General features: G+C 41.1%; 1 protein-coding gene across 19 annotated transcripts in view; it reads left to right on the forward strand.

Moving 5' to 3' along the window:
- Positions 1 to 15,886, forward strand: part of KATNAL2 (katanin catalytic subunit A1 like 2) — a 29,257-nt gene extending 13,371 nt beyond the window's left edge. For 14 of the 19 annotated variants that reach the window (XM_032097037.1, XM_032097047.1, XM_032097048.1 and 11 more), the window contains 8 exons: positions 2,173 to 2,271; positions 2,836 to 2,899; positions 4,136 to 4,254; positions 6,343 to 6,434; positions 7,954 to 8,064; positions 13,348 to 13,588; positions 14,672 to 14,774; positions 15,093 to 15,886. In XM_032097037.1, coding sequence (XP_031952928.1) covers positions 2,173 to 2,271; positions 2,836 to 2,899; positions 4,136 to 4,254; positions 6,343 to 6,434; positions 7,954 to 8,064; positions 13,348 to 13,588; positions 14,672 to 14,774; positions 15,093 to 15,232 — 969 coding nt within the window. In that variant the 3' untranslated portion in view covers positions 15,233 to 15,886. The remainder of the gene's footprint in view (positions 1 to 2,172; positions 2,272 to 2,835; positions 2,900 to 4,135; positions 4,255 to 6,342; positions 6,435 to 7,953; positions 8,065 to 13,347; positions 13,589 to 14,671; positions 14,775 to 15,092) is intronic. The other 5 variants (XM_032097044.1, XM_032097045.1, XM_032097050.1 and 2 more) reach the window with 2 other exon arrangements.
- The last annotated feature ends 230 nt before the right edge of the window (positions 15,887 to 16,116 follow it).

The following is a 16,116-nucleotide window of genomic DNA, read 5'->3' on the forward strand; positions in this document are numbered from 1 at the left end:
CTCTCTTGTCCTGAGGGACCCAGAGCTGTCCCCAGCACTGGAGGTGCCTCAGCAGTGCCAGCACAGGGGACGGGCCCTGCCCTGGGGCTGTGGCCACACCCTGGCTGGGACAGCCCAGGGGCCACTGGCCTAATACTTGTCCTGTGCCTTGCTTTGTGCTGTCTGCACGATTTGCACTCCCTGTGCATTCTCACGTGGTGCAGTTGAGAGATGCTGCAATTGTAGGCTCTGCAAGCAGTGCCCACATACCAGCACTGCTGGAGCAGCATCAATGATAGACCATATCCCAGGGCAGGCTTGGGGATTCTTCCAGGATGTACAGCTTGACCCCTGGAGGGAACCACAGCATTGTCAGCAGCATTTCGTTTCACTCCTGGCCTGAGGTGCAGTCTAACAAAGAGGCTCTGGGCTGCTGGGGATCTGTGGGTACAGCACAGGTAGATACTTAGCATCCACCACCTGTGGATGAGTCACTCATCTCAAAGGATTCATGGCACCATGAATGTGTTGGTAATGTTGTGACTTTCTGCATATAAACATCACAAGTGGTATCAGCTTGGGTAAACCTGCTCTAATCATCTTTCTAAAAAGCCTGGAAGATTTTCGCTTACAGATTTTTATAGCTGTGTATGGCCCAAATTCTTGGTCTGCAAGTCTTGCATTTGTTGTTTAGTAGAACTTAAGAAATATCTTAGGAAATTTCCAGCCTTAAAGTAAGAAAATTCTCATCTGTTTCAGTTCCTGTCTGGTCTTTAATTTATGGTAGACCTTTAAAATAATGCTGTTCTTGCTGCTACACTAACAAAAAAAGCAATAAAAAATTGCTTTCCCTTTGTTATGGTATGTTTTTTGAATTGTGCTCCATTATGGTATGTTCCTAGTTGCTATGGTAATCAACACTGTATAAATCAATAAAAATAAATAGCATGTGATATCTATTTCATAACACAATATAATTTAATTTGGAAACAACTATGGAAGTCTCTACTTAATAGCAGAAGTCTGGTTCATCTTAATTCACTGTTAATAGAAAGGGAAAGTGTAATCTACTCTATAGAAATAATTTTTTCTAATTGTATTAAATCATCTTTTCCCCTTGGATACAACCACGTAATTTTTCTTCCGTCTGTATGCACTATTTTTGTTGGAGAGCAGAATTTATCCCAATTATTTGTACTGAGGATATGATATGTTTTGCAGAACAATTAGCCCCTGGAACACAGAGCCACAAAATATTATGAAGGCAAATGGAAAGATTCATAGAAGATTTGGAAAGTTTGATGAATTAAATGAAATTAATTTATTGAGTGCTTCAGGGCATAGACTAATTACCGTCTATTGTTTGATAGATGCTTAGGAGAAAAATTTCTTCCTGTTGCAGTTTCTCACAGCTTTTCTTGCAGCATGTAAAATCTTGCTTAGTGTGCAGTAAATAGCAATTTTTCACTGTTGCTTACAACACGAGTAATAATATAAGTAATAGGTAATAACATTATAATAGGTAATAAGTGGTAGGTGCAACCATAAAGTTACTGAGCATCAAGTTTAAAAAAAACCAAAGTATTTTCATGTTGCACATGAGTGAGCTGTGGAACTTGTGACTACAGAATAAACATGTTTAAAAAAGAGAAAAGAGAAATTCACTGAAGAGTGAATGTCAAAAGGTGTTTCAACTCAAAGACTAAGATGTAATTTGAATTATTGAAGTCCATGGATGGGTGTAAACTTGAACCAACACATCCCTATTATTCCTTTTACTTCTTTTTTTAAACATCCAGTACTTGCAGCAATAGATACAAAATATTAGGGTTGGCAAACCTTCATATCACGATCGCTCTTGATATGTTTGTTGGTTACTAAATCGAACTCACAGGAAACAGATCTGAGGAAGATACGCATTTATGTTATCATATATTTTTATATGCTGAGCTCAGCATGTACATTTGGCAGGAATACATCAGGGAAACTGGGGCCTGGAGGGGAAGTGGAGGGGAAATGATTGCTGTGTATGCCTCCCTCCTGGGATATCCCTGGTACCTAGGGTTAAATAATACAGCCTGTATCACTTAACAGCACTCTTATTTTATCGCTGAGTCGATCCTTTTACTTTGCCAGAGGTCATTATCCTAGTGCAGAAGGAGTTTTGCTAACAAGATGTGATGTGTGTTGCAGGACATTTATCTCCATAAGCCGAACGTGAAGTGGGATGATATTATAGGATTGGATGCAGCTAAAAGGCTGGTCAAGGAAGCAGTTGTTTACCCCATAAAGGTAAGGTGCTAAACAGGTTTGAGAAACCCAGTGCTGGGCTTGCTAGCTTGTTTCCTTGTAATTAGAGTGGTGTTTTAGAGTTCTCACTATTTCTGTGCTTTTGTAGGCCATTCATGTTAGAACTGTTGGTGTTCCTGTTTCCTGTCAGAACTACTCCTGTTCCATCTAGAGCAGCACAGGCATTCTCCTATAGGAAAATTACCTTTCACTATTAAAATTGTAAGAGTTAGGTACAATTCTTTGGCACCTTTGGCATTGTAAGGAGTGCTGGATTTGGCCTACATTAATTCCATGAAAAATGACTTACAGAAGAGAATATCACATCAATTTCATTTGAAAAAAAAAAAAAAAAAAGAAAAACCACTGGAAACAGATTTCAAATGTTAAATAGTGTTTTATCTCAGTACTCAGATTGTACATGTCACATTGTTTTGGTGCAGTTTTATGTCTCTCTTCAAATTTCTTATGTTTCTTGAATGTGGTAGGAGCAGTGAAGGTACAATCCTTGCAGTTTGTTTTAGATGATACATTTTTAATCCCTGAATTACTTTTCTGTTTCTACAGTATCCAGAGCTGTTTACTGGCATTCTGTCCCCTTGGAAAGGTTTATTGCTGTATGGACCACCAGGTATGGAGGGCTTTTTACCACATCTTTGTGTTTGTCACTGCTTCTTGTTTTGTCCCACGGATAAATCATTGCTGTTAATTAGATGAGATTGAAAAAAAAGGACGTGTTCTGTACATAAATTAAAAGGAGAGACTGTTGGATGGTTATGTCCATCTCTGACACTCAAACCTGGCCCTTGTCCTGAGCTTTGGTTATTTTTATACTCAAATCTTCCAGACACAGTACTTCCACTAACAATTCAGGGGAGTGAAAACTCAGACCTTTGTTTTCACTCAGCTTGGACCATTTTAATCAAGTTTGGCATGAACCTAATCCTATGATACGTCAATAAATCTGCCATGGACTTACCTCCTTAGTGAAAAATGTCCTTCCTTTCTTCTGCTTTTAGGGGCTGTTTTGGGAATGGGATGGAAGCTTTGCCTTCTGTCAGCTGGGTGTTTTCCTTGTCAGTGCAGCTTCCCTGCTCCTTCTGCCCCACTTTGACACAGAGGTGTGGCTGGAAGGGGACAGAGGGCACAAGAACCACCCGAGTCAAGTTGCAAAGCCTGTCTCTGCAGTATTCCTTTTGTTCCTTTGAATGTTTAGATGTTCCTGCCACAGAAGGCATCTGACCACTTCAGCATGCACTACTTCAGGATTTGGAGAATGCAATTTGCAGTTCTGTATTACCTGAGTTTCTCCAGACAATCCTGAAAGGGCCACAATATATTCCGAGGGCTGGAGCCCCTCTGCTCTGCAGCCAGCCTGGGACAGCTGCGGGTGTTCAGCTGCACAAGAGAAGGCTCCAGGGAGAGCTCAGAGCCCCTGGCAGGGCCTAAAGGGGCTCCAGGAGAGCTGCAGAGGGACTGGGGACAAGGCATGGAGGGACAGGACACAGGGAATGGCTTCCCAGTGCCAGAGGGCAGGGATGGATGGGATATTGGGAAGGAATTGCTGTCTGTGAGGGTGGGCAGGCCCTGGCACAGGGTGCCCAGAGAAGCTGTGGCTACCCCTGGATCTCTAGGAGTGTCCCAGGCCAGGTTGGACAGGGTTCTGAGCAATGTGGGATGGTGGAAGGTGTCCCTGCCCATGGCAGGGTATTGGACTCAATGCCATTTAAAGGTCCCTTTCAATCCAAACCATTCTATGTGGTTTTTACTGTTTTTTCCCAACTGGTAGCAGAATGAGGGGAATTTATTCAAATGTTTGCGTTGCATTCCTTTGGAGAGTGAATTTCTCAAACACTGTTGTTTGTAGGTACTGGAAAAACTCTGCTTGCTAAGGCTGTTGCCACAGAATGCAATACAACCTTTTTCAACATATCGGCATCCACCATTGTTAGCAAATGGAGGGGTGACTCAGAAAAACTTGTCCGGGTAAGAATTATTCTCTTGTTCATTATATTTTAACATCATGTTCCCACTTAAAGAACTGGGGTTCAGCACAGAACTGGAAACAAGTGTTCCTGTGATACTCATAATCTTTCCTGATTTAGACAGAACATGACTTTTTTTATACTAGTTCTGAAAGCAGGAATAACATCACTTCTGCAGAAGTCTCATAATGGATTCTTGCTGTGGGACTTCAGTTCTGTAATGTAAGATGGAGCAGATGTTCTGAAGGCAGCAGAGATCTTTGAGTGCCTGATTAGGAGTCAGACAGTCAGAGTTCCAAATCTGTGTGCTTAGTGACCCATTCAGAGCACTTCACATCTATTTTGCAGGGGTTGGCTCGTAGGCGCCCTGCAAAATATTATTTGGATTCCCAAATTCTCTATTGTTCTTCATGGCACTAAATGGGCAAAGAACTCCCAGTCACAGAGATCTTCCAGTCAAATACAGATGTAATGTTGTTTCAAGGAAGGTAGTTTGGTGGTAAATGGGTAAATCCATTTTTGTATATACCCTAGTGAGAAGTGTGCATGGCTCAGCTGTGGTACAAAAATATTCAGGGGTTCAGCTGTAGCATCCTTACCCATCTGAATCTCTCTATAATATCTACCAGCTCAGTGGAAATCCACAAGCCCTTAGCCTGCCTTACCCTCATCTCTTGAGCTGCACTTTAAGTAAATGCAGAGCTCTTGGAAACAACCACAGCAAACTGTTCTCTGCAAATGGCATTCCAGGCATTATTATTCTCTCTTGAAATGTAGGCAATGGCTACAGCACACTCACTAGTCCTGCCTCCTTTGTCCTTTAAAATAGCATATTTTTCTTCTGACATTGCCTCCCTCTTTTACTGATCCTCTTGACATCTGTCCTGACTAGCTTCCTGGAATTTTCTTTTCTGGCAGGAGTATGTGGGGACAGTCTGGTTTCTGCCACCATCATCCAAATGGTTTTTGAACATGCCACAGCATTTACGTTGATATTGAATTTGTGGCATTTTACCCTTAATTAAACTAATGGCAGAATCAAAAAATGAAGTAAGATTGTGGATTGGGAGAGCTCTGAGAAAAGTATTGTGTGAATTTATATCCTAAAATCACATGAGGCTGGCAATGGAGTTTTCTGAAGTGGGGGGAAGGATATATGTGGTTTGTGGTCATTTGGGGGCATATCCACTCATCGTGTTTTCCTCAGTTCTACACTGTATTTGTGTGATTTTGTATATTTTATATATTATATGTTATATATTATATTTTTAGTAAAATTGTATACTGGTCATGGTCTACTTGTTACTCTGGGCACATAATTTAAACCCTGTGTTTCATGCTTACAGTGAAGAAAATAATACGTATCTTTTAATATTTTATTTTTTTAAGTATTCAGATTTAAAAGTGCTGGACTAATATATATTGTTAGTGATACTTACCTAAAAAGCCAAAAAAGCATTTTACTGAAGAAGAACTGACAGTGTGTTCTTACTCCTAACACAGGCCTCTCCATGTCTACAGAAAATTAGATGAAACTTTGTTCTCCAAAGAGCAGATCCACATTTTTTGTTTCAGCTTAATAGTCCATTTTTTAAAATCTTGATTGTTCAAGCAATTTATATTTGTTTTGTTCAGGAAAAAAAATGAGTGTTTGATTCTTATCAAAAGAATCAGTCCTTTTTCTTTCATTGTGCTTCAGCTGACCTGCAATTTTTTTTCCTCAAATCCTTATTTTAAAAAAACGTACAAATGGAGCAACAACAAAAGGCACATGTTTAGTCTCAATAACAATTTAGGAGTTCCCTGAATCCTCTGTTGGATCATTTTCTTCTATCCCATTATTTTCAGAGGACTCTGATAGGATTTAGACAGAAAGATTTACACATAAAGACAGGATTACAAGGCTGTGTTCTTTATATCTCCTTTACAAACCTCTCAGAATCTGAGAGGACTCAGGGACCCTCAGCCTACTCAGAGCCTTTTGCCAGCAGATATCCTTTGGGATGTGGGTGCTGTTAATTTATCTTCCATGCCTTTGGTGTCTTCTTGTGTTAGTTTCTCTTTCACATTTATTCTTCTCTCCGAACAGGTGTTGTTTGAGCTCGCCCGGTACCATGCTCCTTCCACAATTTTCTTGGATGAGCTGGAGTCAGTTATGAGTCAAAGAGGCACTGCTCCTGGGTAACTGGTGGGACCACTTTGGGGATTAAAAGAGAGAGGTGTAGTGGTTGTGTCAGTCACAGCAGCCAGACAGGTTGTGTGAGGATTAGCAAGGGGCAACAAGAAGGAGGGAGGGGCAGGAGTTTACAACCAGTTGTGCTGTGCTTTAAAGGGATTTGAAGTGGAAATAAAGGCAGTGGTGGTGGGGAAACAACAGGTGAACTGTTAGAGGTAAGTTAGAAGCAGCTTATTTTGTGACACTTTGAACATAGGCATAGCAGAGTAATAGGGAGTGTACACAGTGGACTGGCATTTTCGTTGGTGACAGATTTTGGTGGCATTGTCAGGACTTCCCATTGCAGGAGTGGGAGGATGTTGTTACTTTCATCCAAGATGTAGACAGTTTTTAGTTAAAAACACATTTAGAAGATTTGGAATGGGAAAGAAGCAGGAGAAATATAAAAATACTGTTATAACCATTAGGAACCCATTACAGTGGATTTTACATGCAGTGAATTACATGATCACTTTATTTATATTGTATTGTATGTTTATATTACATGCCTGCTGCTTATAAATAGAATATGCCCTATTGTAAAGATACTACTTGTAGTCATTCTCACTCAATAGATGCAAATAATGTGCCAAATTTCTCCTTCATATGTACTTTTAAAAGCTCTCATTAACATCACTGGGTTATATATTCTAATAAGGGTTTTTATCCTAGATGTTGTACTTATTTTTACATGTACTTATTAAATACTGACTTGGCATTGATGTTTGAATGCCTTTGCAGAAATAAGTCATTAAACCTGAAATTCAGCCCTTACCATCTAAGGTCCTGATGTTTTTCCTGGGTTTGATCCAGGACTGTCCAAGAGCTTCACATCTGGAACCAAGAGTTCCAGCTGGTTTTCTGCAAAACAGATTACCTGTATCAGGGCCAGAATTCTTAGCACTTTGCTTAAGTTCTCCTTTCTTGAAGAAGGATCCTTTCTGTGTCATCTCTGCTCCATTTCTAAACTCGTATCAGTATGGCATATTTTTCTGTTTTCTTTTGATAGAACATTTTGCAAAATGTTGAATTCAGTAGTAGGTTTTTCTTCTTGTGGTCACTTCACATTCACTCACAGAAAAATGCTACCCTGAAGAGGTAGGTGTACAAGTTATTTGATGGCAACTATCACATTTTAAGAATTCCCTACTATAGATCAATCAATCAATCAATTGGAGCCTTAGCTCTTTTCCAGTAAATATTGGTCTTGCATGGAGATTAACATGAAGAAAAAAATAAAAATAAATATTTTCTTTGGATCCAGTGATAATGAATTCTCCTCACTTTAATGCACTGAAAAGAGTCAATTTAAGTAATCATTAGAAAGCTTGATTTTAATGCTTAGATGTTAGCTAATGGAGCTTAATCATGCTTTGAACTGGGGCAAAACTGTGACAAGGGCTCAGTTGCTGTGAATGACGCTGTATAAATAAAGATGATTACTTTAATGCACTGAGCAAATAATATTTCTCTGAATCTTGGTAGTGGTGAACATGAAGGAAGTCGGCGGATGAAAACAGAATTACTGGTGCAGATGGATGGCTTGGCCCAATCTGATGATCTTGTATTTGTTTTAGCAGCTTCCAATCTGCCATGGTAAGAGATCTAGAGAGTACATTTTGAATACATTTTCATGAGCTTCTAAGCACAGATAAAGATTTTATTTAGACTTCTGCAGAAAAAGCCTTGATATTTGGTTAAAGCATTTAAAGATTAATTTGGAGCTTTTACTTTAAACTCTTCAATTCTTGCTATTTGTGTCACATGAGAATAATCCATAATAAAGTCAACATATGCTGGTTGTACCAGCTGCTAATATTTAAAATGGAGTATTTGACTTTATAGGCAAGTTATTTACTATGTTTAAGCTAAGAAGGGTTTTCAGCCTGGAACTATAAGGTGCTTAAAACATCTGGTGCTTTGAAAGATACTCCATAAATAGGAATGTTGGATTTTACTGGTATCAAATGTGACTCTGAAAAGTTGAGGGACGAAAATCTTCAGTTTTTTTAGCACAATTTAGTATAGAAGGAAAAACAATTTAAAATTGCAACTGGGGAATTTAATCATGTTGGTTCTCAAACTGGGCAGGACGTGTATTGGGAACAAGGCAAGCTGGAGAGCATGAGGAAGGGAAAGTAACATTTGTAGTGTAACAGCTGTGGATGCTCAGGAGAGGAGTTGCTGATCCTCATAGCACTGAGATCTTTCTGGATACCTCTGTTCCTAAAGGCACATGGACCTAAGTGTGTCTGTTCCCCTCTCACATGTAGAGGAGCACAAGCCTGGAGTCAGGAAAGCAGAAGACAGCAGTCCTGTTTCCAGGGAACTTCAAGCCATGGTCTGGGAGTCGTTTGCTGGAGCCCAGTGGGAGGTGTTCCCAGGAGTGACCTTGTGTGAGCAGCATTTCAGCAGCATTTCAAGTGGCAAAACTTGAAATTTGACTTGAAGGTGCTTCGTTTAGTGAGGTGACACTTGCCCAGCCCTGCAGTGTGACAGCCACAGAGCAGGGCACCCAAAACCAGCTGGGAGTCAGAGAGGGCTCTGTACCCACAGAACCGCAGGCTTCATTCGTGGATTGTTTTTCAAGATTAGTGATTTTTGGCTGAATCTTACAAAGTTGCCATGGGGACAAATGTTGGAAAAGCCTCTCTGTGTGACCGGAGGGCTCTGGGTTGTGATCAGCAGGCTGTTGGGAGTGTCTGAGTCTGAATGCCACTGGGTGTGTAACCACAGCTGCTTGCTTTTAAGTACTTATAAAAAAGTCCTAAGTCCTAGAGCATATGTTATTTTGAACATACAAATGCACATTTGTGCATATCACCAAATGTTCTCTCACAAAGTCTGTGGTAATGTTTATTCCTCTTGTCAGCTGATCCTCTCCTTGGCAGGCCTGGCTAAAAAGGTCCAGGGAACAGGCAGATAGAATTAAACAAGAGGAGTGGAGTTTTTGCCTGAGAACTGAGGCTCAAAGGTAGTATTTTCAATCAGTCCCATGTGGCAGGTAAGCCCAGCTTGTCTTGTCCAGGGCTTCCAAGCTTTTTAACCGAGAGAATGGCTGTGTGAACACCTAGAATTTGTGTAGAAGTTAGCTGTACAAATTAGGCTGGTCCCTGCCCTGGGCCAAAAGTGTGAGTACAGAGCCACCACAGCCTTTTTTTTATAACCATAATAGCAAAGTTTCTGTGTTGGTTTGGGGGAATTTATGTCTTGGACAAACTCATGAATTTAAATCAGTGCAAAATCCACCCCATTTTGGTACAGTATCTATATAAAAGGAACTGCACTGGATTCAATTTAATTATGTTCCAATTGTGTAAGAAAATGCTGAAAAAAATAACTGCTCTCTGTGTGGACAGTTAAGTTTGAAAGAGAATTAATACAGTATTAATACATTTTTCTCTGTTAGTAATACACTGTAAATGTTTATGTCATTGCAACATCATTGCCCTTTGAGAAGAAGAAGAAGCTCTGTGCAGTGCATTGCACCTTTCTGTGGTCTCTTAAATTGTTCTGTGAGATAATTATCCATGCAGAGAGATTTCTGCATGTGTTTTGTTATCCCGTGTCTGCCTTACACAATCAGTAAGCTTTCTGGGAAGTTGTGTAAAATATACAGAATTCAGTTTTGAATATTTTACATATTTGATTTTTGACCATTTTGTAATAGTGAAGTTCTAATTTCTGCAAAGTTGCTTCTTTGAAACATCAAAAATGACAGCCTTTTTTTTAAGGTTGATGCACCATGACAAGGTTTCTGTTTTGAGGGACCTGCCCTGAAACAAAGCTGTTCGTCTGTGTTGGGACCAGGGTGGCAGCTGAGGTGTTCACTTCTGAGTTTTGTATCTGAGACTTTAGAACTTCCTTTTGGACTTTCTTTCTTGTGGGCAGGTTGGATTTTGCTCTTTCTTAAGCAAACCTAACCCATGAGTGTACTGACTAGAGTGTCTGGCAGAAATGTGCCTACCACAGAGAAAATGCTCTAAGAAGTGGCTGAGCAAATGTTTAGAAAGATGTTTGAGGGAAAAGCCTGAGCTTTCACGTCATTGAGGTTCTCCAGCCTCGAGGAGTTTGGGATTATCTGCCTCCAGAGAGGTCAGCAGGTTTTGAACCTTTTTTAGGATCCCAACTATACATTTACAGATTATTTTTATGAGCATTAGGTTACATTTAGCCCCACTGTCAGACCCAGACTTCATCTCCACAGGAATATTTCATAACAAAATTTCAAAATACCTACTGCTACCTAAGTTGTGGCTTCACAGCACAGCCCTGTGCTCTTGCAAACATTTGTTGTTAAGCTGGATTTCAAGAGATTTGTTTAACATGGATATTTATTGATCAGGGGGAAAAAAATAGTACCAAGCTGCTTTTAGAAGAAGGAAAAGAAGCCTAAACAAAGCTCTTTACACTGTCCTAAGCTCCACTGCAGCTATTGATCTTCCTCTTCAGCCTGTGCTTGTTGCCCAGCCCTGCTTCCTGCTGCTCATCTGCAAGATGTTTCTAGACAAATTACTTGTTGAAATGATTGAATGTAATTAAATAAAATAAAGGCCTCGTTAGTGAAGGAATAAAGAGATCCTTAATCATGTAGTGAATGTTTCTTAATGTATCAGGACATTTAATTCAGTTTTCATTGTAGTGCTGTTTTCTTCTCATCCTTACCCTCAGGGTGGGTGAAGTTTTGGTGCAGGCCAATAGATCCAACCCAAACCATTCTGTGATTCTGTGGTGCCTCCTAACGTTAATTACAAAAATTCATCCATCTTATGGATCTGTCGAGCTTTGTTTATCTTTTCATGAGCATCTCTCAGTACTCCCATTGGCTATTGTTTCAGAGAATATTTAGGTTGGCTCAGGGCTTTGTATTCTGCTCTGGTTAATGTCACTTAACCTTGCATTTGATCACTGACAAAAAACAATTCAGCAAACAACCTAAACACTTCAGATAACAAAAACATTGTTTCTGTATTTCCCTCTTCAGCCAGCAGGTCACTGTAACCTTCTGGATAAACAGAATCATAGAATCACAGAATCATAGAATGGTTTGGGTTGGCAGGGACTTTAGAGCACATCTAGTTCCACTCTCCTGCCACGGGCAGGGACACCTTTCACTACACTTCAGGTATGGAGCAGCCACGGAGCAACTGTGGCAGGGCTTCTCTGGGCAGAGCAGAGAGACTTCTTTGGAGACTTACTTACAGAACATGGCTAAGGAGGCTTATGAAACTGTGACCTTGGGGGGACCTGAAGCAGAAGGAGTGATGGAAAATGTCATCATTTGGAGGATTTCCAGGCTATTTGCAAAGACTGGCTGTGATTGTCCTTCTGCAAAGGTTTTTTAGAGTACCTGTGTGGGCACCTCTAAAACCCTGAGAACTTCTGCCCTCTTTACACAGATGATGTTAATATGGGTATTAATAACAGCAAAGTGTTGTCAGCCAGAGTAATTCTTTCCAGCCAAGCAAGGTGATTTTAAGAACTTGAGCTGAAAAATACATTTGGAAGGTGAAAGGAGACTGGTGTGGTTCTTTGTCTGTTCTGGGTGGGACCCTGTGCAGGAGGTGTTGCACTTAACACTGGACAGCACCTGAAACAGCCTAAAAATATCAATAATAATAATAATAATGTCACTATAGCGACAGCTGTTGCTTAACAAATTCTGGTATTTACTTCTAAGGCCTTGCTAAGAAGCACAAGGATGGATCTGAATGCATTCTTGTTGTCCTCTGGATTCCTGGTTTTCTGATTTTTGTGTTCATTGCTGGGATTAGTGCATGTGGAACAAGGTTTCCCAAGCCAAGATATTGTTTCTGGGGAGAGGGACACTTCTGTTCCTGCTGAGCTGACAGCCAGGCATGCTGAGGTCTGGCAGGCACCTGTATGAGGGTTTGGGAGCCCATTTTTGGGGTTTTTTTTATGATGTGCTATGCCATAGAAAGCATTTGGTATTAAAAAAAGTAAGGACAAGTCACCAAAGTTCAGCTCTAGTGTTGTGCTACAAATCCATCTTGAGCTGGCTTTGAGCTCTCTGTAAACTAAAAGGGGTTTCATACGAGCACTCTAGTTGTTGCTTTAATGTTGACTTTTCTGGGAAAAATATTTCACCCAGGGAATTGGGAAAGATAGGAGCAGGTTTATCTAAGTGTCTCTGCAGTCCCAGGTTGCTGATAGAACCCTCCAGCAGCTGATTCCTTGTACTCAGCGAGCACAGGTAGAAGTAGTGCTTAGGGCTTCTGTTCTTCTGCCTGCACAAGAAACTTTGAAGTGGGTTTCCCCTAGGTGAGAGTTTCTTGCCAGGTATGAGGACTAAATAATATTTTAAACTGGAATAAGGAGTCTGTGACTGAGTGGGGCCAGTAAAGAAAGATTGGTACAGGACCTTTTTCTTATCGTTTTTTAGACAAAAGATCATAACCAGTGTTGACATTGACAGAATCAAGGTTTTTGTTCACTGACACATTTATCCAGCCTGTTCACCCTTCACATGATCCTTTTTATAAGGATAATGTCTTTTGTGGCTGTATTATTTATAATTTGTATTGCAGGTGCAGTCTCAGTTCAGCGTCCTGTTCTGCCATAATACATGGCCTCACATCCAAGACCTTCAGTCTGGATTTTACACCTACTGAACATCCCTTATTAAGTAGCAATTAATTAGTCTTTAGAGTGCCCCAGACAGGCAATTTGTAGTGACTCCTTAATAGCACAGGGGGAAAGGGAGAGGTTGTTGCTGATGAGACATGCTGCAGATGAGTACCAGGGTGAGGGATGGAAACTGCAACTTCTGGTTGTTTTTGTTAGCCTCGGTGTCACAAGCCAGCATATCACTGAACAGGAATACACTGGATATTTAACCCTTTTTGTTTTTTGGCACAGCTACAGGCAAGGATCTTGCTGTCAAAGCCACGTCTCCACTCCGAGATGCGCTGAGACACTCTCCTCCTCTGCTTGCAGGGAGCTAGACTCTGCCATGCTGCGGCGGCTGGAGAAGAGGATTCTGGTTGACCTGCCCAGTGAAGAGGCACGGCGAGTGATGATCCAGCACTGGCTGCCCCCTCTGAGCAACAGCGGCGGGGTGAAGCTGAGGACGGATCTGGACTACAGCCTGCTGAGCCAGGTGGGTGGCACTGCGGCAGGGACAGCGGTGCTGCAGCTGTTCCTGGGCCACAGCACTGACCGAGGGCTGGGACAGCACCTTGGGCTGCAGCCACTGCCACACACACAGCTGGGAAAGCGCCTCAGCTCACCTGGCTCCAGCCAGAGGGACACTGGTGGGACACGGGGCTGAGCATGGCACAGGCACGGGGAAATCGCCGGCTTCACTCAGCTCTGCCTGCAAAATGGTGTGTCCTGGTTCTCTCTGCTGGGCAAGCTTTTCAGCCTTAAATACAGGGAGACTTCCAGCAACAGCAGATTTTATCACTGTTCTCACCAAGCTGGGAGCACTCCAATTCTTGAGGGTAATGAACAGTTAATTGTGTAGGGAAGGTTTGCCACAGCTCCGCTGCTGCAGCAGAGAAGAACATTTGACAGTGAAGAGATTCACTAGATACCCAGGCTTCCTTCATTTAGCCCTTTGTCACATCCTGAATTCTTTGGAAACAGAATCCTTTAATGGTTTGGGTTGCAAGTGACTTCAAAAATCATCTTGTTCCAACCTCCAGCTGTAAGCAGGAGCACCTTCAATTAGCCCAGGTTGCTCAAGGCCTCAGCCCCTAAATATTTTAGTTTACCCAGCTGAGATTTTTTACATCTGTTTACAGAGACAATACTGCTCATTTCTGGGTTCATAAGTGTTAATAAGGAAATACAGTTATTTCATTAACAAGGAAGTTGAGGATGGACTCAGAAAGTCTGATTTGACCTACAGAAAGTCTTTATTTGACCTACAGAAAACTGACATTTAGAAAGAAAATGTCCAGTATTTTCCTTGGTCCTACAATGTATTGTAGACATTCAAAAGAATAATGAGGTACATCATTTTGAGGGGAGGATACACATAAAAATAGATTCATGTGTGTGTGTCTGTGTGTATATAAATGTATATTTCAGACAACAACAGACCTCACAAGTATATATAAAAATACATATACAATATATATACAATATACCTGTAAATTCCATTTCGGTCTGATTGATTTGTGAGTTGTAATTCATGTAAGTGAGTTGTAATTCATGTATCATTCTGATTCTGTCACAGGAAACGAATGGATACTCTGGCTCAGACATAAAACTCGTGTGCAAGGAGGCAGCCATGAGACCAGTGAGGAAAATCTTCGATGCTCTTGAAAATCATCAGCCAGGTACCTCAGCTCTGAGCAGAGAATCCGGCCTGGGAAATGCTGTAACTCTGGGAACGATCATTTTAACTCCAGCAGGTGGAGCTCTGATATCTGCCTGGAAAAGTTTTAAACTGTACAGTTTCTAACCTACTAAATTTCTAAAAATCGGGGCTTCTTTTAAAGCTGTCATTATCTGTGCTCCCAGCATAAATACAATTTTTAATTTATCTCACTACATTTATTCTGTTGTTTTCCTATATTAAGTGTTGGATTAGGCAGGGACATAAAAGGGTGTATTTTGGTAATAGTAACAGTATTTATTAATTCTCTTCTCTTTAGGTAACAGTAACTTGCCCATGATCCAACTGGATACAATCACAACAGCCGATTTCCTGGATGTGATCACCCACACCAAGCCATCAGCAAAGAATCTAAGCCAGAAGTACACGGCTTGGCAGAGAGAATTTGAGTCAGTCTGACAGAAAAAAACAAACCAACCCCAAAATCGAAAACCTCCCAAGCCTTTTGCTATCCAAAGTGGCCTCCAAAGGATCAAATGGTGATGGGGAAGGAAGTGATGTTGTTTCAAGGAACACAAAACGCAGTGACAAGTGTCAGAGGGAAATCTTTACTTTCAAAATGCAAGGGTGCGTGAAGGGGTGGTGGTTATTCTTTATTAATGACCATTCAAAAAGTGTTCTTCTTGGAATTCATGTGATGGCAGCTCCTATGCATCAAAGCCTCTAGCCTTAATTTTATGTATAAAGACTTAAAAGATTGATTGGTTCTCAGTCTTTATTCATGACAGATTTTGAGTAGAACTGGAGCAAAGTTTAAAAGCAGATAGGAAATTATTGCAATTCTTCATTTCTGACACTCACTAGAGCATCACAGTCAGCATAGCTTTACCAGCAGAGACCTGCACCCTTCTTAATGAAATACAAAACAGGAGTTTTCAGTGAAATTCAGGACCTTAGCAGGGACATGTAAATTTGGCTGGTTTGTCACTGATTTCAGTTGAGTTCAAAGCCTTGAAGTGTGTTATTTTCCTGTTAGTTTGCTGTATTTCCAAGGTGGGGAAAAAAAGGAATTAGAGGAAAACTGCAGAAAATCAGCAGATTTAGGGTAATTAACTAGAAACTTACTGGTTTGCAACTAGAAACCCACTGGTTTGCAGCCAGCCATAAAACAGAATGCCAGAATGGGTCAGGCTGGAATGGACCACAGGGGATCACATCTGGTGTCACCTCCCTGCTCCAGCAGGGCCATCCCAGAGCACAGGGCACAGGATTGTGTCCAGAGGGCTCTGGAATATCCCCAGGGAGGAGTCTCCACATCCTCTCTGTCTCTGTTCAGGGCTCAG

The sequence above is a fragment of the Corvus moneduloides genome, chromosome Z, assembly GCF_009650955.1.
Source record: "Corvus moneduloides isolate bCorMon1 chromosome Z, bCorMon1.pri, whole genome shotgun sequence".
NCBI lineage: Eukaryota > Metazoa > Chordata > Aves > Passeriformes > Corvidae > Corvus > Corvus moneduloides.